Raw genomic sequence first — 21,814 nt, 5'->3', positions numbered from 1 at the left:
TTTTTCACCGTGACAACATATGAATATGACAAAAACAGAACATTAAGTTCAGTAATATTAATTAGATGAGACTTCTTCAGTAAGCACACAAATATCAAAATATTTGATTTAATTTATTCTGTAATAAAGTTATAAACAGTTCCGGCAGTGGTTTTTCACATCACCGTACAGAAATGGTATTCTAATAACCCAAAGTTTATTACAGTACAGTGATAATAATATCCAGTTTGCTGTAGGACAAACATAACATTTGTTGGATTTACATGGAACCTAAAACAGCAAAAACCAGAGTTTAGATGTCATTGTTAAAATTCATCCCATTCCGGGGCCTCAGGATGTACATCATCAGGATGATCTGATCCAGCTTGGTTCAGTCTCATGTGCAGTTTTAAAAAATGTATCAGGACATTAACTTAAAAACTTATTTCCAGCACCTCATTTCATTTATTCATCCAGTGACACACTCCTGATCTAATATGGTATTTCATTTCAACAAATAATTCCTAATGATCCATCTCAGTGGTTTGAAATAGATTATCACTGCACCAAGAACATCCTTTCACTTGCTGCTGGTCGAGTGAAATACATTTGAAAAAAAAAATCCTTGTAATTTTTATGGCATAAGTATCTATTCCAGTAGTTCTCAACACTACTGCTTAGGTTACCGCATTAGTGTCCTTTGTGTTTTTTAAGTTTGCCAGCTCCAACGCAAATGTATCAAAACAAGCTTGTCATCAGATCTTAAAGAAGTCTCCATCACCAACTAAAGTCATGCTTGTTGAAGCAGGAAAACATTTGATAAATATTTGGGAGTTTGTGCTAAGAATCAGGGCTGATTCTCAGGGGCTGGCAGAACCCCTGGTCCTGGATCTTCCTGCTTCAACCTACCTGATTTGAATGAAGGTGTTATCTGTCTCCTGTAGAAACTGGTAACAGGCTGAGACAATGTCCATTTGAAAAATAGGTCTTCATTTGGAACTACTCACTAGCTCAATATATGAATGTGTAGGCCTGAAATAGGATCAGATACTTTATATTACAGTGTTGTTTTCATACTGGAATCTGAGCAAATTAACACAATTTTGGTGAGACATATTCATCAAAGGCTATGCCTTTGTGTTTTCAATAGTTGCATTTTAAAGTACTACTTGCCTCGTGTGTAGAATTCCAGAAGAGTGCAATATAGGCCTGTTGAGTATTTTTAGTCCCAATTTACTGCTGCTAGATGTGATTAGTGTTACTGCTTCTTTAACACATTCCTTTATGTCTGGATATAAGTAGTGTAAACTAGTGGACTTCAAAAGGAAAAATAGCTTTGCTCAACACTGAATTTTTTTATAACCTAAAACCTTGCTGAGTTACTCCATTTGATTTTAAATAAAAAAAATTTACAATTATAGTTAGTATCAAGGACTCCTGAAGTAACAGAGTCTTAATTGGATCATTCTGTCAAGAAGAAAAATGAGAAAAATAGAAGTCATTTCAGATATTTTCCTTTTCCAAATGCTGACCTTTAAGTTTACCTCTCGTGTCTCTTTCCACATCAAGAATTATTTGCGCTGACTTCTTCCTTCTACCTGCAACTACTGCAAATAATATTGGTAAGTCTTGCTGAAGTTCCCATTTAGAACGGAACACAAAAACAAACAGGGTCCAAAAAGCAAGGCACATTGCCAGTAAGTGTTTTTAAACCAGTTTAGTTTTTTTCCCCTAAAGGTTTTCCCTTATTGAAAAGGATCACCACTACCTTATTTCATTGATGAGCAGTCCCATTTGTGTTGCCCTCAATGTGTCAAATATTCTTTGGTCTCAGAGAGCATTAGTCTTTAATAAAATTTACTGTACACTTTGGGCGACTCTCAGCTCCAGCTGACGTCATACTGCGTCCAGCCCTCTGGTGGGGCCAAGAAGACCCTTCGGCCACGGTGTAAGAAGCTGACTACTCCTCTGTAACCTGTGCGAGGAACTCCAGATTTTAAGTCATCCATCACCCCCAAATTTCGAGCAAAGACTTTAAAACTATCTCTGCTGGAGTACTGCACCCTGTACGGTCCAGGTCCTTTTAAATTACCCCCGTGCTGAAGATCTTCAATCTTCACCAAGGTGGCACTATAAACCTCTTGAACAAAGATTTCATCGTACTTCTCCTTTAGCAAAAAAGACAAATCCTGTTTGGTGAAAGGCACAAACTCAGTGTTTAGCCTAATATAGCGCAGGTATTGGTCAAAGAATTGACCTAAACTGACCCCTTTCCTGCCAAAGGTAATAGTCCGGGAGATTTCCGGTCTTATACAGGAGCGGTTTTTGCGCTGTTCAGGTTGACGCATCCAGTCATCCCAGAAGGCTGAAGGCCATTTTGGTTCTAGTTCATCCCACAACTCCTTCAGCAGCATCCAGCCCAGACCAGGAAAGAAGTCTGTTCTGTAAAGGAGCTCAGCTTTGGAAGGATCAACCAAAGCGTCTCTGCCATTATCATTCCAAGCAGAAACACACCATAGTGTGGGGTCAGAGCGTAAAATGGGATACAGGGCTTGGAAATATTCAAAAAAGTCTGGTGCCACCTGAATAGGAGAAGAGATACACATTAGCTTTCTCAGTTTAGGAATGCAGTACAAACAGATAAATACAACCAGCAAAGGATTCTGTTTAACCTCAATAATTATAAAGCAACACCAGTTCTACTTTTACAATCACTTAAATTCTGAGACTTTCTTCAATGATCATAATTACTATGGCATTAACTTTATATTTGTATTAGTTAGGTACACTTCAACTATGTGGGTTATTTTCAGTAACTCCCAAATAATCAATACAGGCATTGCTTGGGCTTCAATTCGGTCAGTAACATTAAAGTTGTACAGAAGTAGTTTGGAGTATTTTTTCCAACAGGGCTTGTGCAGAATGTGCAAGTTGCAGAGTTGAATCATTCAAACATAACGTCTACTGTACCACACCTGTAGGTTATGAGAAAATATGTCAAAATGCTCACCTCTAAGTCATCCTCCACTATGACCACTGTAGACTGGGAAAAGGTGTTGAACACTTGGTTGAGTGCCCATCGATAATGTCTGGCGATTTTGTAGTAGCCCTGGAACTTCCTGTGTTCTGGCCTGACCTTGATGTCAGCAAGGTCTGGCTGTTTTATATGCGTCACTTGATCTCCATATGAACCAATCACACGAGCTGTGTCTGCATGGCCGCAGTCTTGACTAACAATGATTGGATATAATTCTGTGGAAGGACGGTACGATATGAGTCGGTCAAGGCTCCGCTTCACTGTGACTCTGTCACAAGCAATAACCAGGATGGGAATAATGAATTTTGGGCTGGGAATGGGAGTTGTCACTTTAATGTTTCTGATTTTCTCACTAGGCTCTTCCAAAGGTAAGCTTGGTGCTACCTCATGAACAGGCCTCTGTGTATTAGTTTGGTCCACAGCATCCACACTGTTTCTGAGAGGTCTTAGAGTTTTCTGAGGTTGCTGTTGGTCTCCTGCTTCTTTGATATTAGAACCAGTTTCCCTTTTCCCAAGATCCTTCTGCCGAGCCCACACTTCTCTGTGAATTTCAATCTGCTTCAGTAGCTTTTTCTGGGTATCAAGATGAACTTCAACTTCTTCTGCCAGCCGAATCATCTCTTCTGCAAGGTTGATTTGGCCCATTTTACCCCTTCCAGCACCCCACTCCTCCTTTCCCCCCGGTTCGACTCCTCCACCATCTCCAAGACGGCCAATGGGAGGTCGACCCCAAAGATAAAGCAGAAGCAACGCATTCCAGGCAACAAACAGGAAAGCACCACATAATATGAAAGAACTTTTCTTGCGAACCATGGCCTACAAACCAGACAAAACGGATGATGTTGGTAGGGAATCTGATAACAGAATAGAAGTTCAACAACCCAAGGTTACAATACTACACAAACAGGGATAATATTTCTGCTCACATGGTTTTCATTTCATTCTTTTTTATTATTTGTCAGGAGTGTATCAGGAGGACAGAAGGCCAAATTAAAACAAACTTGCATGATGTTTCTCTGGAGTTTCTGCAATCCATGAAATCCTGACGAGCTCATTGAATGAGAGGAAAAATGACTTGGCTTTCAAAAAAAGGGAAAGTGGGTTCACTTAGGTTGAAGAAATGTCAAAAAGTAGAGGTTATCTGCTCCCCATCATCCTGAAAAACAGAACAGGAAGAGGACAGTTCATATCACATTTTAATATTTGACAACAACAGATCACAAAAAACAATAACCGGTTCTAAATAGTGTCCTTTTGTTTTTATGATCCGATTAGTAACTATGATGTTTTTGAATGTAAAAACTTAACATTTTGTCATCAATTAATGCATGCCTCAGGGGAAGGTTACACCCTGCAGGAAGTGGGAGTTCTCAGAGAATCCACACATGCATAGGAAGAACATGCAAACTCGAAGCACAAAGAGTCCTGGCCAGTTGAAACGCTGGACCAAATGTTCTAATGATTGAACATCTAATGATTTGTTCTCCAGATTCCCACACAGTGGGAGCCAAACTCGTGTCTTGCAAATAATATCAGCTAGTCATTCAACTGTACAAATCAGAATACTTAATATGGATATCTTTCTTTTAATGATTAGGCATTAGTGGCATTCATTCACCAGTAATTTCAAAAGATAAAGGACAAGGATAGAGTAAATGAAGCAATTTGCCTCATTTACTCTATGAGTAAATGAGGCAAATTGAATATTCAATTCAATTTGAATATTCAATTCTCAACCACAGGTGCATGAGGATGCACAGGAGGAACTGGTGCATCCTCATGCACCAGTTCCTGCATGAGCATCCTCATGCACCAGTTCCTCCTGCAGCAAAAATGTTCCAGAACATGATGCTGCCACTGCCTCCACTCAAAAAAAGACATTCTCACATTTAAATAATAAAATAAGAAAGAAAATACAAGAGATTGCTTTTATTCCCCATCAGACACTACAATAAAAAAAATACCAGAACTGATCATCTGTTGTACCTCTTCAAGATTTTATTGTCCAAATTAATGATGATTAATTGTCTGCCTTGACCAATGCAGATGAGTCAGTTCCTCCTGATTAATACAGATTCATCACAGAATCCCTATTTCATTTACTCAGCAACAGCTAATGTCTGCTTTCTCGTTAGCCCACTGGAGCCATCCTTTCTTTTTTCAAGGTGGTTTTCCTTCTTTAGTTAATCAAACATTGTTGCTCCTGTTTCCACTCTTCTAGCTTTTGTTTCTTGTTGCACATTTTTGACATGACATGATAGCACACTTGATTTACTTGGAAATCACCTTTAACATTCTTCCCATTTTGTTTGTACTTACCCAAGTTTTACAACCAGCTGATGGGGAAAAATACTAACTAATACCACAAAGAATTTTCCTTTTTGAAAGTAGTTTTACAATTATATTATTTCAACAAAGAGCTCTCTGTTATAGGCTATTAACAGCTGTGAAATTTGAGGGTTTTTTCCCCAAAACTAGAAAGTTGAGCTGTTAAATAAGTTTATAAGAACAGATTCTATGCAACGTGGAACACTGACCAGTAGATCAATAAATCAAGCCCCAGTAAATTATCACTGAAAATATTTGGCTAAAATAACAACTTTAGGACATGGCACATTAGGCTTTCCAACTTTACATAACATCCAAGACATACAAACCAAAGGGTATTTATGTGATAATGCTGACAAGCAATGGCACAAATCTTTTTTTAAATAATTTTTTCCTTTTGTAGCACAATTCCAGCAAGAAGACTCAAAACAAAGCATGTAGAACAGTCCTGACTCAAATCTGCTTTTACCTAAAATGATTTAAGTGAGTGGAGGAACAGGTTAGACTGACTACCACAGAAAGCCTCTCAGCATTAGAAACACCTAAACCTATTACTGTTGACAAATATAGGACAGCAATAATCTTGTACAGAAGGACGTTCGACAAGAATAATCACTGCAATCAGAATATGACAACTGAAGTGTCTTGCTTCTGTGATAGGACCAATACAATTATCTGTGAACCATCAGCCAACAATATCATTGTCACTTCTTCACAACCACAACTTATTTTCTGTAGATAAATTTAACAATTCAGAGTTTGGTCTGTTAAACATGACGATTTCCCCAAAATTCACATCAATTACATGATTAACCAGTCCTTTTTTTTTAGATTTTCGTTGTAACAGAAATTATCCGGACATCCAAAGAGAAGCTTATGCTTAAACACTCTGGTAGGAGTTGCTCTTTTCTACTTTCTCGCGGAGAAACAATCGAGTAAATAATTTCTATCTAATGTAACAAAAGCGTCTATAAAAACTGACGGACCAGAAAGTAATTTTTCCTACATCTTTCCATACATTACAGTTGACTTCATGTTGCTTATACCCATCTACATCTAATTTATTAACACGAATTGCCAAATTGAATCGTTGGGTGAAAATCAGTCTAAAACCACATGTAACAAAGAACAACTTTGTTTAGCAACAGAGCATCTGAGCAATTTGAAGGCAAAAACACGTCAAAACCTCTTAAGGTTAGGGGAAGTTTACGGCTACGAAATAATAGCTAGCATACCTGAAGTCTGTAGGACAGCTCTCTCCTGATGCTAATAAAGCTTCGCACAAAACAGAAGACAACCGTGAACGGGGTAGGATCATTACTCCTCACTCAAACTGTACCAGCTGACACTGTTGTCTCCAGTCCGCTCCTCCCTCCTTCAGACAACAACGTGGACCTGACCGGTTGGATCCCACAGCTGAGTTCCAGCTAGTCGCTCACCAACAGTCCTGGGTGATTAGTACTGACGGCCGACGTTGCTCACTTTGTTTGCTCCACTTATGTACCTTTACTCTGAGCAGCCCATCCGCTTGCTATGTTAGCCTCAAATATAGAACTGGGACTATCACATGGTTCAGTCAAACACACATTGACTGCAGCGCTCTTTTCAGCAGGTATGTCAGGATCGTCAAACCTCACCTGCTGTTAGCTTGATAAGTAGCAGTGAACAGAGAGGCAGAATTTTCTTCAATTCCAAACCTGTTCAAGCGGAAGACATGAATGCAGCAAACTCATCCCACTTACATCTGGCTTGTTGTTAGAGAGGATTCTGGAGCACGACCTAAGGCTCATTCAGCTGAAGGACCAAGAGGCTAGCTGTTTAGCTAGCTATCAATGAGTCGAGCCGCCCCTTCCCAATGTCTGCCTTCAAATCACAGCACATATCTGTACGTTGTCACGGAAGCTTTCAGGTCACTCGCACCTTCACAGCCCAACACCATTATTGCCCGAGGTTCCTGGTTCCTCGTCCCAGAACTGTTGCTACTACAGTGTCTGCCCAGGGACTGACGCTCCACTGCTATTGTGTTTTAAATCCAAAAGGACGCAATGCAACAATTTAGATATATTAAAAAATGTTTCCCGTTCTCTCTTGCACCGGTTCCTTTGCTTTTCTATCCTAATGCTCTTTCACAGGCGCCTGTCGCTGATGTATGGTGACAGCATCTTTCAGTTCTTCCTAGCCGAAACTACACTTCCGGATTGATGACTGGTTAGTACCGAATTCACCCGAGTAGTCCCGAATGGATGAATCCTTAAAAAAAAAGAAGGAAAAAAAAGGCCAAAACAAACAAAAACTCACCAAATTAAACACCAACATAACACATCCTAGAACTCGAACATTCTCGAGTTGAAAAACTTTATCAACAGTGGAATTGATTGTGAACAAAAATGATCAAAAATCCTAAATTATTACACCATGGAAATCTGGATTCATACTCAATATGAAAGTGGAAAATAACATGACTCAATGTTACTGAATAGTCCTCAAGACAAGTCTAAATGAGGCTCAGTAGTGTTTGTAACCTCTATGTGTCTGTATAACCTCCCGACAATGCCTGGGCATGCTCCTGATGAGACGGCAGATGTTCTGACTGATTTCTTCCCAGGAGACCTGGAGGCCCCTCTGGACACAGAGGGTCCTCTGTCCAGGATCCTCCACAGAGGTCCTGGACAGTCTGTGGTGTAACGTGGCGTTGGTGGATGGACTGAAACATGATGTCCCAGATGTGCTCAATTGGATTCAGGTCTGGGGAACGGGAAGGTCAGTCCATAACATCAATGCCCTCATCTTACAGGAACTGCTGACACACTTCAGCTACATGAGACCTAGCACTGTCATGCATAAGAAGGAACCCAGGGCCCATTGCATCAGCATATGGTCTCACAATGGGTCTGAGGATGTCACCTGGTACCTTTTGGCAGTCAGGGCACCTCTGGCTAGCACACAGAGAGCTGTGCAGCTATCCAAAGAAATGCCTCCCCATACCATGACTGACCCACCACTAAACCGGTCATGCTGGAGGATGCTGCAGGTAACATAATGTTCTCCACGGTGTCTGCACTGTCACATGTGCTCAGTGTGAACCTGCTTTCATCTGTGAAGAGCAGGGTGCCAATGGCGAATCTGCCAATTTTGTTGCTCCCTAACAAATGCCATTTGTCTTGCATGGTGTTGGGCTGTAAACACAGGCCCTATATGTGGACGTCAGGGCCCCATACCACCCTCACGGAGTCTGTTTCTGACAGTTTGAGTACAAACATGCACATCATTTTGTAGGGCCCTGGCAGTGGACCTCCTGTTCCTCGTTGCACAAAGGACAAGGTAGCGGTCCTGCTGCTGGAAGCCCTCCTATGGAATCTCTCCACGTCTCTTGGTGTATTGGCCTGTCTCCTGGCACCTAATCCATCCTCTGGACACTGTGTTGAGAGATGCAGCAAATCTTCTCACCACCGCTCGCATAGCGGTCCATCTTGGATTAGTTGTACTACTTGAGCAACTTCAGTGGGCTGTAAAAAACACCTCATGATGCCTTGATGCCAAAATGAAAATGTGACTAAAAGTTCAACAAGAAAGGATGAGAACAGAGAAATGATCTTTGGTCACCACTTGCAAAATCACTCTTTTATAAAAGTTGTCTTGCTAACTGACTCTCATTTCCACTTGTGTGTTCCATTTGCACAGAAGCGAGTTAAATTGATTCAAAAAAGTGTTACTACCTATCTGGTGACATCGATTCCACAAAGGTGTGACTGATTTGGAGTTGCATTGTTTTGTTTAGGTGTTCCCTCATAAAATTGTTTGTTTTTAAATCAAAATCCAACTGTGTTTATGATTCTCTGCAGCTGATCATCTCATTAGCATGCTTCTTTAACATCTTTGACTTAAGCACTTAGTAAGTTGATGCCTCATCATGAAATCTAACTAACCTAGCAGAAGGATCAGTGCTGTTTTTCTGGAGTTTTATTTTATATGTACACATTAACATATGATTTCAATGTAACTGACTAAAATATTTTATACAAAAACTAGTAAAAGCATAAGTTGAGGTTTTGTAAACTTCAAAAAGTGCAAAGCACAGACAAATTTGACTTCTCCACAGTGAAGTGAGAAAAAGTAATTAGTTACTTTCCATCTCTGCATAAAGGCCATGTTCAGGCTCATCCACTAGCTGCAATAGACAGTGAAGAATCTAATTACAATGAAGAATGACAAACTTTTACTATACCATCTAGAATGGATTGGATATTTATATTTATTTACAACTTATAGTAAGTTCCTTAGCATGAGAGCTGTTTTTTTTACACAGTATCACATTATAATTGTACAAACCCATAATTTTCTTGCTGTATTTTGCAGTGCTGAAATGCAAGATGCTTTAGACATCTTTGACTCAAGTAGCAGTATCAATAAATAGACAAGCTCTGATGTCTCCAAGGTTCCAGTATGGCCTTCAGTTGTAGTTATCCCATCGACTGTTTCTCCTGTAGAACTTTTATCTGATCTTCAATGGTCTTTAATTCCTGCTTCAAAACTGAAACCTGAACAGACAAGGTGATAGAATATACATAAAATGAACTATTATCACAATCACAACTCAAGTACAGACATGTCCACATGATAGAAAACAAATTATTTTAATGTCTAGGGTTTTAGATGTTAAGAAATTGACAAAAAAATTAGGTGTGAAAAATGTACGCACTTTTGTGCGTACATTTTTTGCGTTTGCAAAAAAATGTGTGGTGCAAAGTTTTACCCACAACTTGGGATGTATAAAAATGAACATGACGTGACAGTAAATGTTCAGAAGCTAATTACCTTCTTCTTGAAAATGTGTGGTGGCCATGCAAAAGTTTTCTGTGGGCAATAAACTACAAAGCACTGGAACTCACCTAAGTACACTGAACGCTGACTCCATTCACTGTTACTTAACATCAGTATCATCAAAACCAATGTTTTTTAAAATAATTTTAATCTTCTACTATTGAAACTTAGAAGATTAAACAGCCATATTTATCCTAATACAAGTAACACACACATACACACAAATATATAAATAAATAATACAATGTTTGAAAAATCTCACTCAAATGTAAATGGTAATTTCTTTATCACAAAAATGACCATTTAAAAAAAAACAACAACAAAAACTGTTTTTTTATTTTACATGTAAACATAATAAGTTCAGTTTTGTTTTTGTCCAGGTGGAGAAAGTCATGGCACATCTACACATTTATCTGTTCTTAGCATCTCTTTGGAGCATGGATGTGTTCAGAGTCACCTAGTGATATTGTAATAAAGAGCTGTGTATCATCTGCATAGTTATGGTAGCTAATCTTATCTCCTGTTGAACCTGAGCTAACGGGAGCATATAGATTTTGAACAAGCGAGGTCCTAAAATTGAACCTTGGGAGACCTCACATGTGACTTCTGTCCGCTTTGATGAGAAGTTTCCTATTGAAACAAAGGAATCCCTCTTCTTTATGTAAGACTCAAACCAACTGAGTACTGGACAGGAGAGTCCTACCCAACTCTCCAGGAGTTTCAGTAATATATCATGGTCAACAGTGTCAAAAGCTGCACTGACGTCCAACCGACCAACCGAACCAGAACTGTGGTTCTTCCACAGACCACATTCAATAAATATCTTATTGGTTAAGATATTTATTGGTTAATATCTTAACCAATAAATGCACAACAGTTTAATTCTAACATCTTACATTTTATTTATCAAATTTTCCTGTTCTGTAGAATTAGGCAAATCTTAAGATAGGAAGTAAGGAAAATAACCCAATTTAGATGAAGTGGATTTTTTTTTGTCCAGTTCTCACCTTACTTTCCATCCTTTGCCTGATATGTGCCGGAGTCTTGGTTTGATTGTTGGAAGACTGAAGTTTGCAAAGACTTTCTTCCATCTTCGGAAGAAGCTTATCTTTTCGCTGAGAGAGATGCAGGATCTGTTGCTCAATGTGAACTCCACTCTAAAAAAAAAAACAAAAGGAAAAAAAAAAACAATCAATCAGACTATCTCTGTTAGACATATGGTAATAGAGAGGGGTGAACATATATCATATTGTCATTTATTGTGATCAATTTTTTATCATGATACAAATTTTGATTTATCAATGTCACAACAAATTCTAGGCTACACAGTAGCGCAGTTGTTAGCCCTGTTGCCATGCAGCAAGAAGATCCTGCTTTCTGTGCAGGTGTGGGTTCTTTCCAGGTACTCCAGCTTCCTTCCACAGTCCATAAACATGATTGTCAGGTTCATTGATCTCTCTAAATTCTCTTTACGTGTGGGTGTGTAATTAGAATAGAATTCAACCTTATTGTCATTGCACTGTCACAAGTACAAGCAACGAGATGTAGTTTGCATCCATCCAGAAGTGCTCTACGAGATATAAATATTTATATACAGATGTACAAGACTATGTATGTATGGACTATAAGGGGTTATAGCAAAGAGATATAGATATTGTGTATAAATATAAATATGGGAGCTATATGCACAGATTATACAGAATATACAGAATATACAAGAATGTTAGGGAATGGATTATATACAGTATGTATATAATATAATACAAGATAAATAATGGCAGATAAAATTTACAGGTCGTATGTGTGTGTGTGAAGAAAACAGTCCGTGATGTGTGTGTGTGTGAGGATAATCCATGTGTTATTGTTGTATGAGAGGATAGGGGAGTACAGTCCTTATAGTTTATGTTTTATGTCAGGAGGCGTTCAAAAGCGTGACAGCTGTGGGGAAGAAGCTGTTCCGGTGCCTGGTGGTTCTGGTCCGTAGGCTTCTGTAACGCCTCCCAGAGGGCAGGAGGGAAAAGAGTGTGTGTGCTGGGTGAGTGAAGTCCTTTGTGATTTTCCCGGCCCTTTTCAAACACCGCTTCCTGTAGATGTCCTTGATGGCAGGGAGCGGTGCCCTGGCGATATACTGTGCAGTTTTCACCACCGTCTGCAGCCCCTGCCGGTCGGAGACAGAGCAGTTCCCGTATCAAGCTGTAATACAGTTGGTGAGGATGCTCTCAATGGTGCAGCAGTAGAAGTTCGTGAGGATCTCTGAGGACAGGTGGTTCTTCCTCAGGGTTTTCATGAAGAAGAGGCACTGATGCGCCTCTTCTTCAGGACAACCAATGCATGATTGGTTGTCCTGTTGACCTGTTCAGGGTCAGTCCGATTTCAGGCTTGATTGCTGGTTGTTAGTTGTAATAACTGAAGTTGTGCATTGATTCTAGATTGTTCCTCTGTAGGTCCAAGGATAATAACTTCAGTTTTGCTTTTGTTCAGCTGGAGAAAGTTATGGCACATCCACACATGTATCTGTTCTAAGCATGTATTCAGTGACTGATTGGGTTTGGAGTCACCTGCTGACATCGTAATGTAGATCTAATGTAATGTATGCATCATTTGCATAGTTATGGTAGCTAATCCTATCTCCTGTTTAACCTTAGCAAGTGGGAGCATATATTAAATATTTATTTAATATTTTTAATATTAAATAAGAGAGGTCCTAAGATAGAACCTTTGGCACCCTACATTTGACTTCTGTCTGCTTTGATGAGAAGTTTCCTATTGAAACAAAAAAATCTCTGTTCTTTATGTAAGATTCAAACTCTAATATGTCATGGTCAACAGTGTCAAAATCTGCACTGAGGTCCAACAGAACCAGCACTGTGGTCCTACAACAGTCTGTGTTTATATGGATGTCATTGAACACTTTGACAAGGGCAGCCTCAGTACTGTGGTGAATGTGAAAGTCAGACTGAAAGACATCAAAGTGGTTGGTTACTGTTAGGGAGGTAATTAACTTTTAAAACAGAATTTTCAATAATTTTGCTGGTGAATGGGAGGTTAGAGATTGACCTGTAACTTTGAAGTAGTGATTTGTCCAGTTGGTTCTTTTTTATCAGTGGTTTCTAAAGCCTGGGGGAGAGCACCTGGTGAGAGGGAGTAGTTTACTAATTTAATCCAATCATTTGCAATGACAGTGAGGACTTTCATAAGAAAAGGAACTTGAGCTTAATTGATTTATAATTTCTTCTAGGCTTTTATGGTCAAGTAGTTGAAATCGAGCCATTTTTTCTGCCTTTTTTTTTTTTTAAATGTTCTCTGCAAAGAAGTTGGCAAATTTATTGCAAGCCTTGCTTGATTGCAGGTCAGGTAGTTTAGTCAGGAAAATTTGTGAGCCTGTAAACTGTTGCAAACCTTAATGAAGCTCAAGCATCATTAATGTTTTCGTTTATGATTTCTGCAAACGTTATCCTTGCATGTTTTAGTGTTGAGTGATAGCTACGCAGTCTTTCTCTATAGATTCCATAAGGTATAATTCCATAGATTATTATAGATTTTTTGCCCTATAGCGAAGTTGTCTCGCAAATCTGTTTGCACATTTCTCCACGCAGACTTTTTTCTACCAGACACAAACCTTCCCTTTAATGGGAGCACTGGAATCAATGATATCTGAAATTAGAATCTATCTATCTATCTATCTATCTATCTATCTATCTATCTATCTATCTATCTATCTATCTATCTATCTATCTATCTATCTATCTATAAACTCCTCTTCTCCCTCTATGTAGGAGGTAGAGTAGATTTGATTAAATGCTTCTGCTGTGTTGTCTATGAAAGAACGTTTTGTTATAGTCGCTGTTTTGCCAAATGAGTCAACGGACATTGTAGTTTCCAAGATAAAAGCAAAATGATCCGACAGGGCGACATCAGTTCCAGAGACATTGGAAATATTTACACCCTTACTGATAATGAGGTCCAGTGTGTGTCCTAGAGTGTGTGTTGCTTGTTTCACATACAGAACAAAATTATCAAGACTATCACACAGCTTTTTTGCCCCTCTGTCTTCAGGCTTGTTAACCTGGATGTTAAAATACAGACAATTATTAAACAATTCTAATCAATGCAGCTGAGCGATAGAAATTAAAGTCAGTAAAGAAGTTTTACACATATATTGGAGTTTTGTACAGAGTTAATGTCAGAGTTTGTTTATGGCCTTTTACTTTAACTCCCAGATATTCAAAAGAGTTAAAATGACCTAAAAGGATTTGGAGGCCACCCCTCCTCTTTTATGTTTTCTAATCTCACTTAAAACATTGTAATTAGGAGGCACTGATTCGATTAGTACAGGTGATTCAGTATTGTCATTTAACCATATTTCTGTCAGAAACATAACATCAATATTATGCTGAGTGATGAAGTCATTAACTAATATGGCTTTTATCAGATAGCAATCAGATATTTAAAAAGAGCCAGTTTAAGTGACATGGTGCAGATGGTTCATGAGTCTGAGGTTGCTTTAGACAAAGGAGATGAGTCTGAGGTTTGGATTAAGACTGCTGTATTTTGGATTTCTGTTTTTTATTAATTTTCTTTTGGTCATGTCATGTGCAAAAGGTCAATATCACACAACTGCACTGGTCACCATCTTGGTCTCTAACCTTTAGCTCTATCCTCCTCACTGTTCTATTGCTAAGGTAATTAATCCTCTCTACCAATTGGGTATTTTGTCTTTTTACCAAAGCCGCATATGAATAGTCCTGAAATTGTTCATACTAATGCAAAAGTTAAGATTGAAGTAGCTTTGAATTTTACCAACATGTTTCTTCTGCCTGGAGTTAATATTAATGTCCTTAATTAATTAATTTATGTCAGATAGCTGGAGATAAAAATTAAGGTAATTGCAAGAAGGTTTTCCAAACTCTTAAGACTTGGATTTCAGCATCCAAGATAAATAATCAAAATACCAGCTCAAACATGCAAAAAGCTGTTCGGCCATTATAAAGGGCTTGATTGCTGTAGCTTTAATAAAGTTTATATAATATAAGATATATCAGAATGAGTATGATACACACTTGGATGTGGAGGTGTAGCTGACATGTGTGATCCACCACAGCAACGAGGCATCCCGTAGGAGGAGGAGTGGAGTGGACGGAGGGAAGGTGACCATCTTGATCTGGACTGTAGATCTGGAGGCTTAAGATTCGACTTAAAGTCCAAACAGCTGAGCCAAAGCGAAGAAGTGTCTGGGCCTGGCTTGGTGAACACACTGCCCACACTGAAACCATGTATAAACAACATGTAGATATATTAGCTACTGTTTTTTACCCTTTTTCAGGAAGGGCTTGAATTGAAACATACGAAGGTTTACATGTAGAAGTATGCAAGTAAACAACCACATTGTTACATGATTATTAATCTGTTGACTTACTGACAGGTTTTTCTTTAGTTAGGCCACACTGGGCTCGCAGAGAACGTGCTACTCGGATAACATTCTGAACCAGCAGGAAATCTTTTTCCTCCTCCGGAAAATACCAGTGAGCCTGGCAACATGGAGAAGTTAAACAAATAAGAAAACAGTTGAACTACATATTTACATATACTGTAAAAAAAGACATTTCGTCTTTTTTAGACATTTTAACTTCCTAAAAAGTTCTATGTTTAAATACAATACATTTTCACAGTATCTGAAGAAATGTATTTAAATTTTATGACTGGATCATGTCTACATAGTTTTTAGAGTAATAAATTTTTTTTAGAGTGGCCTGAAATAGCGATACATCCCAATGGTGTTTATACTTGAGTATCAGATGTCTATCATTTTCAAAGCAGTGTTTAAGGTGTGCAAGTGTGGAGAAGTTGTGGCTCATGGGGTGTATAGTCATCTTGCAATGAGAAAGTTGTGGCTTTGATTCCCGCTTCCTTCTTTGTCAGGTGTTGATTTACCCCTGAGCAAGGCACCAAAGGCCAAGATGCATTTTGCGTGCGAGTTTGTGAAAGCGGTGCTAGTGTAAAAGCTTTGAGTAGTCGGTATGACTAGAAAAGTGCTACACAAGTTCAATCCACCAATTATCTTAAAATACATTGACAGGTCTGGGAATTAGCCTTTCAGCAGCAAACAACGCTATGGTATCATCATCCGGCCTGTTTGAAGTTGGGGTGCACCGATTGCAGTTTTCTGGCTGATCGCCGATTACTAATCTTTTAAAATGTCTAACTTACCGATTCTGATTTGGGCCGATACCATTTTTTTGTCTGAAATGTTGCTCAATATATCAAGAAAGTTGCTGAATTGGCAACAATGGGGTGACTGTTGTTAACTGTAAATGTGCAGACATGACCTGGTCAGTCAGTTTGTCAAGTCAAACCTCTCTAACAGGAGAAAAGAAAGCACAGTGGTTGATTTTTAGACTTTTGCAGAGGTTGATAACATCAGTGGATAAGATCACATGTGAAAATCGTCCAATCACCAATCTCCCAAAATTAAGGAAACTGGCACCGATAAATCAGCTGGCCGATAAATCGGTGCACTCCTAGATTGAAGGTGTAGTAATCATAGTTAATGTAAACATCTACATTTGAAGAATGTAACAAAAAAATCCTGCTTTCTCATTACTCAGGCTTTTAGAAAATATAAATGATTTTATTAATCCTAAACAGAAAAGGTTTAATCTGATTTAATATGAGACTTTTATGCAGTTTAAGTAAATATCAAATTTCAGCTGCACAGTTAAGTCCAAAAGTATTCACACCAATGGCAAATTTAAATTTGTAATTATTTTATTACAACCAAAAAGTTTCTTTTTCATAGGAAATGATACATTTCTCAAAAGTAATGTTTTTATTTTTTGTGCTTTATTAAAGAATGTCATGTTGGAAATGACACATTAATCAAATTACTCACTGGCATTACAGCAGTCAAAGCTTACTGAGCAGCGTTTTGCATGCTTTAATGAGTATTTGGATGTTTTATCTTTGATGATGAGCTCCAAGTCTTCAAGGCTGGAAGGCATCCTTGCTATCACCCTAATATTTAGCTCTGTCCACAGATTCTCTATCAGATGAATGTTGGTACTTTGGTTGAAACACTCCAAAACTTTGCAATATTACTTCTAGCCAAGAAGAAACATGTTGGTAAAATGAAGGCATTATTTAAACTTAAATCTGCCAGTGATATGAATAATTTTGGGCTTTACCTCATGTACCGTATTTACACATCAAAGCAAGTTGTCCTTCTTTATTAAACCAGGTGTTACCAGATGTCTGAAAATACAGTCGGTAAGATCTCCAGCCACTAGCATTTACATTACATTTAAAAGATAATGTTCTTTTCTTGCAAGCACTGACTTAAACTGTTACATATAACTGCATCCTCCCAGGCTGCAGAAATAAACTCTATTGCAACCATAAATATATTATGTGAACCATGTAAAATGTAAGTATTGATTTTGAGGCAAGAATAATAATTAAAGTTTTACCAGCTGAGTGGATCGGGGGTAGGGTTGCAAACACAAGCTGGTTTGGGCCATAGCTCCTGGTCTGAATGGTTGCAGTCTCTGCCACAACTCTTCGGTGATGAAGGGCATGAAGGGAGAGAGCAGAGCAAGAGACAAAGACACACAGTGATAGAGAACAGTGCTGGCCACCTGCGTCGTGTTGCTGCTGTGGTCTTTGTCTGTCAGGACCTCAACTCCCTCATTCTGCTTCAGCAGCACTGGCTTTACATATTCCTTCAGGACAGAAACACAGAAATGACAAAGATTACATTGTCATTCTGAAACAATGTGTAGACATGTTTGCTATACCATTTTTAGGGAAAGCAACATGTCTCAGCATTGATTACCAACAACCATAACAATATTAGTTATCAATCTGGCTTTTACAAGCTAAGCACACACATCTGTAATTGGTCGATGTTACCCTGTTTGGAAACAGAAGCAGAGTGGTTACACTCTTCAGCCTACTTGGCAAGGTCTATTCAGGGGTCCTGAAGAGGAGGTTCCAGCAGATAGTCGAACCTCGGATTCAGGAAGAGCAGTGTGGTTTTTGTCCTGGTCATGGAACACTGGACCAGCTCTACACCCTCAGCAGGGTCCTGGAGGGTGCGTGGGAGTTCGTCTAACCTTAGTCTGCATGTGCTTTGTGGACTTGGAGAAGGTATTTGACCGTGTCCCTCAGGGAGTACTGGGGAGGGTGCTCCGGGAGTATAGGGTACCAGGCCCTTTGATATGGGCTGTTAGGTTTCTGTAGGACTGGTGTCCTACAGAAACCTATTGTCCGCATTGCCAGCAATAAGTTGGGCTCGTGTCTGGTGAGACTTCGACTGCCACCGATTCTGTTCGTTACTTTTATGGACAGAATTTTTAGGTGCAGCCAACATGTTGAGGGGATCCGTTTTGGTCGTGATCTACAGCTTTCATTGGAGCAGTTCGCTGTCGAGCGTGAAGCAGCTGGGATGAGGATCTGTGCCTCCAAGTCTGAGTGCCTTCTCCGGGTCAGGGAGGATGCCCTTCCCCATAGTGGAGGGAGGGAAGAAGGAATGAATGAATGAATGGGTGGGTGGGTGGATGGAAACAGAAGTTGAAATCTTCTACCAGGATTGAATATCAAAAATATAAATATGCCTTCATTAACCATACCCTGTATTTAGCTCTGCAATGCTCAAATAACAGGGTAGATTGTGCCTCACATAGTAAAAGTCATTTCCATTCACCTGTTTCTGATAAACATAATAAGACAGACCTGTTCTCTCATATGAAAATCGGCTCCTTACCATGTAAACATCACACAGGTTGTGCACCCAGAAGGAGTAGAGAGCAGATGTGACAATATGCAGCTCATAAGCTTCAAACGCCTGCTCACATTGTACAATTGTGCTGTAGAGTCTGGAACAGATCCACCGCTCCATGCTGTTCAGAGGAGTTGTCTAAAAGAAGGAAAAAGAGAAACATTCTGAAGGCAATGTTAGCACAAGGGTTATTATCAGCTCCATCTCACTCCCAGTTGACCTTTATCCATTCAGTGTCCATGAATGGAATGGAACACCAATGGAAAACCTTTTCCATTAATAGACACTGAAAAGATGGAGGAATGAGAATTCCTCAATCCTTGCTAGAAGGTAGCAAGGAATTACAGAAGTATCAATGAGTGACCTGCAAAATCCAGCACACACACACATCACACACAAGAAAGAGCAAATATGTACATGAGAACTTATCATCTAGTTTAAATTCAGCAGTACATAATTGGTTGAACATTTTAGAAGCCATTTTCAGAAAATTCTCCATTTTTCTGAAGCTCTTCCTAATTTCTATTACCTAGCACAGGAGGTTTTATGTAAAATAGAACAACACCACACTAAATATGAGCTGAGAGATGTTCTCAAAATATATGATGAAAATGCTTAATAACTGTTGTAGTAACAATTAAGAATAACTATTTCTGGAAGCCAGTCAAAAATGTGTCATACAAATTTAAAGTATGTTCATCTGGTATTTGTGTTAAACAGATACTTCAATAACTAATGTTATTAGCTGGAAACCAGAATCAGACTAACAAACATTTAAGACTAAATTAAATTTCAAATTGTTAGGTTCTCTCTACAACTGCTGCACAGTTGAAAGCATTATCTTAAAATGTCTCCATATATTCAGTATCTTGAAGAACAAGTCTCAAATCCATTTTGAAATGTACATTTTTCAATATGTAAAAAAGAAGAAGAATTACTTTATCCATCCCAGCAGGGAAATTATTTCGCAGTTACAGCAAGAATTTTTTTTTTTATACACAGATTAACACACACACGATGGGAGCTGCGTCTGCAGGCAGCCAGCTGAGCCAGCGCCATTTTGAAGGAGGACATGCGGCAAAGGTCGTCGGGACCGGGAGTCGAACCCGCGAGGTCCGCCTCCAAATGTGAGGCATGCTAACCCCCTGCGCCACCACAGCACGCCCCCTAAATAATGCAATATTTACATATTGGAAACCAAAAAATATTCCGAAACCTGAATACACACAGCAGTCTCTTTCTTAGTCTTTTGCCAATGAAAAACCTTTTGCTTGGTAAACAAAGTATTGATCAACAGATTGCCACACCGGGAACTGTGCTTTTTGTGGTGCAAAATGATAGACACTTCCATATGATTGTTGGGATAAATTAAATGTTTTTCTAATAGCATTTTATTCATCTCTGAATATGGGTTTACCCATAGAGTTTGACATAGCCAGGGTTTTTTAGACACACCACAACAGGGACTGAATTGCTGTTGCTCCGGTCAATATCATTTTTAAAAAAATTTCAGCAACCAAGCACAAGGGAGAGGAAAACAGGAACTATGATTGACATTAGGTGACATAAACACAAAATTTAGAAATCACCATACCCCTTCAAGTGTTCCCACAGGTGTTATGTTATCACCAACAACTTCCAATGTGAATCTCAGAGTCTGCCACATTTTATTACAGAAGTGTCTGAAGCCAAGAACTTCAGATATGGACAAACTAATATCTTCACCTAGTAAAGAAACAGACAAATATATTTATTAGTCATTAAGAAAGCACAAACTTTATATTCTGTATGTCTTCCCTCCTCGTGTTATTAGAGTAGTTTCATGCAAATGGACATTTGTGCACCAAGTTATCCTTACACCAAGATGAATACAGTTTAATCTACTTTGAAACTGAAACAGTTCTGAAAAACAAAAGAAACAATATTTTGTAGAAAAAGAAACTACAACTATTCTTAATGCAGGTTTGCATAAATGTAAGCAATATAGTATATATTAAATCATAGTTTCAAAATGTAAAGACATCCACAATTCAAAAGAATGAAAATGAACAATGGAAAAAATATTTCAGAAAACTGTTCCAAAATTTCCAAATTAGAGACACACAGGTGGCTAATCTTTTTAAAACAACATGGAATCATGTTGTGTCTTTGAACCAATCAGCTAATTAAGAAAACTGCATTAGCACAAGTAAAATCCAGATGTATGACATTGTGTGCCAATGCCAATCAGTGTGGAATTATGAGCAAATGTAGGATTAACAGATTTTTCATTCACACATGAGGTTTTTCTGTCTGCACAGTCAGAGTTATATATTTTATCTGGGGATAAGAATTTCCCACATGTCCTGTTGTGCACTCTTCAGCCATTTCTTACAGAGAAGATGGTTGACAACAAGTGACAGGGAGGCTTTGAAAAGAAAATCTGCAGAATATTTCCTAATTTAAGATGACTGTTTGTATGACCCTTAACCAATTGGATTAGTTGTTTTGATGTGTGGGTGTAGCCCTGTGTGTGCGGGGGTGTGTCTGTGTATGTTTGTGCTTGCTTGTCACTTGGAATTGAAAAATGTTGCAATGGTGACAAGAGAAGAAACACCATAGAAGCCAGGAGCAGAGACCCTCAGCTCATTTGTTCTGGACAATGACAAAACATATTAAAACACTAAATCTTAGTAAAAGTCAATCTCTTGTGAAACATTTGAAGTTTGAAAGGTGTGTACTTAAGAAACATTCTTTTTACAAAATGCTAAATCTCTAAATGAACAAATGAATAAATAATAGGATTGATAGCCACTATTTCGTGAATGCCTTCACGAGGTGTAAAAGTTGAATGACAAAGTTTACTGAAGTAGTTTTACTTCAAATACATGGAGTAT

The 21,814-nt window shown here is 38.7% G+C and overlaps 2 protein-coding genes across 9 annotated transcripts in view; both read right to left on the bottom strand.

The window, feature by feature from the left end:
* Positions 1–94: 94 nt before the first annotated feature.
* Positions 95–7,535, bottom strand: LOC102224107 (alpha-1,3-mannosyl-glycoprotein 2-beta-N-acetylglucosaminyltransferase-like). 4 transcript variants are annotated; one of them, XM_005814352.2, is made up of 4 exons: positions 7,087–7,535; positions 4,022–4,172; positions 2,990–3,870; positions 95–2,561 (listed from the first exon to the last, which is right to left on the bottom strand). In XM_005814352.2, exons 3-4 carry the CDS (start codon positions 3,827–3,829, stop codon positions 1,860–1,862), a joined length of 1,542 nt encoding a protein of 513 aa, XP_005814409.1. In that variant the 5' UTR covers positions 3,830–3,870; positions 4,022–4,172; positions 7,087–7,535; the 3' UTR covers positions 95–1,859. The 4 variants fall into 4 exon arrangements, with proteins under 4 accessions (XP_005814409.1, XP_023201262.1, XP_023201263.1 ...); XM_023345494.1 differs by having other exon boundaries at positions 2,990–4,172; positions 7,265–7,535; XM_023345495.1 differs by lacking the exon at positions 7,087–7,535 and adding an exon at positions 6,982–7,070 and having other exon boundaries at positions 2,990–4,172.
* A 2,038-nt stretch (positions 7,536–9,573) lies between these two features.
* The window catches only part of vars2 (valyl-tRNA synthetase 2, mitochondrial), a 33,532-nt gene continuing 21,291 nt past the window's right edge, over positions 9,574–21,814 (bottom strand). For all 5 annotated transcript variants that reach the window (XM_023345038.1, XM_023345040.1, XM_023345041.1 and 2 more), the window contains 7 exons: positions 20,533–20,663; positions 18,924–19,076; positions 17,629–17,880; positions 15,582–15,693; positions 15,226–15,428; positions 11,173–11,322; positions 9,574–9,882 (listed from right to left, as the gene is read on the bottom strand). In XM_023345038.1, coding sequence (XP_023200806.1) covers positions 9,805–9,882; positions 11,173–11,322; positions 15,226–15,428; positions 15,582–15,693; positions 17,629–17,880; positions 18,924–19,076; positions 20,533–20,663 — 1,079 coding nt within the window. In that variant the 3' untranslated portion in view covers positions 9,574–9,804. The remainder of the gene's footprint in view (positions 9,883–11,172; positions 11,323–15,225; positions 15,429–15,581; positions 15,694–17,628; positions 17,881–18,923; positions 19,077–20,532; positions 20,664–21,814) is intronic.

The sequence above is a fragment of the Xiphophorus maculatus genome, chromosome 13 (assembly GCF_002775205.1).
Source record: "Xiphophorus maculatus strain JP 163 A chromosome 13, X_maculatus-5.0-male, whole genome shotgun sequence".
NCBI classification, from domain to species: domain Eukaryota; kingdom Metazoa; phylum Chordata; class Actinopteri; order Cyprinodontiformes; family Poeciliidae; genus Xiphophorus; species Xiphophorus maculatus.
Note: the sequence above shows the minus strand (reverse complement) of the source record. Positions and strands in the feature narration are given on the sequence as shown.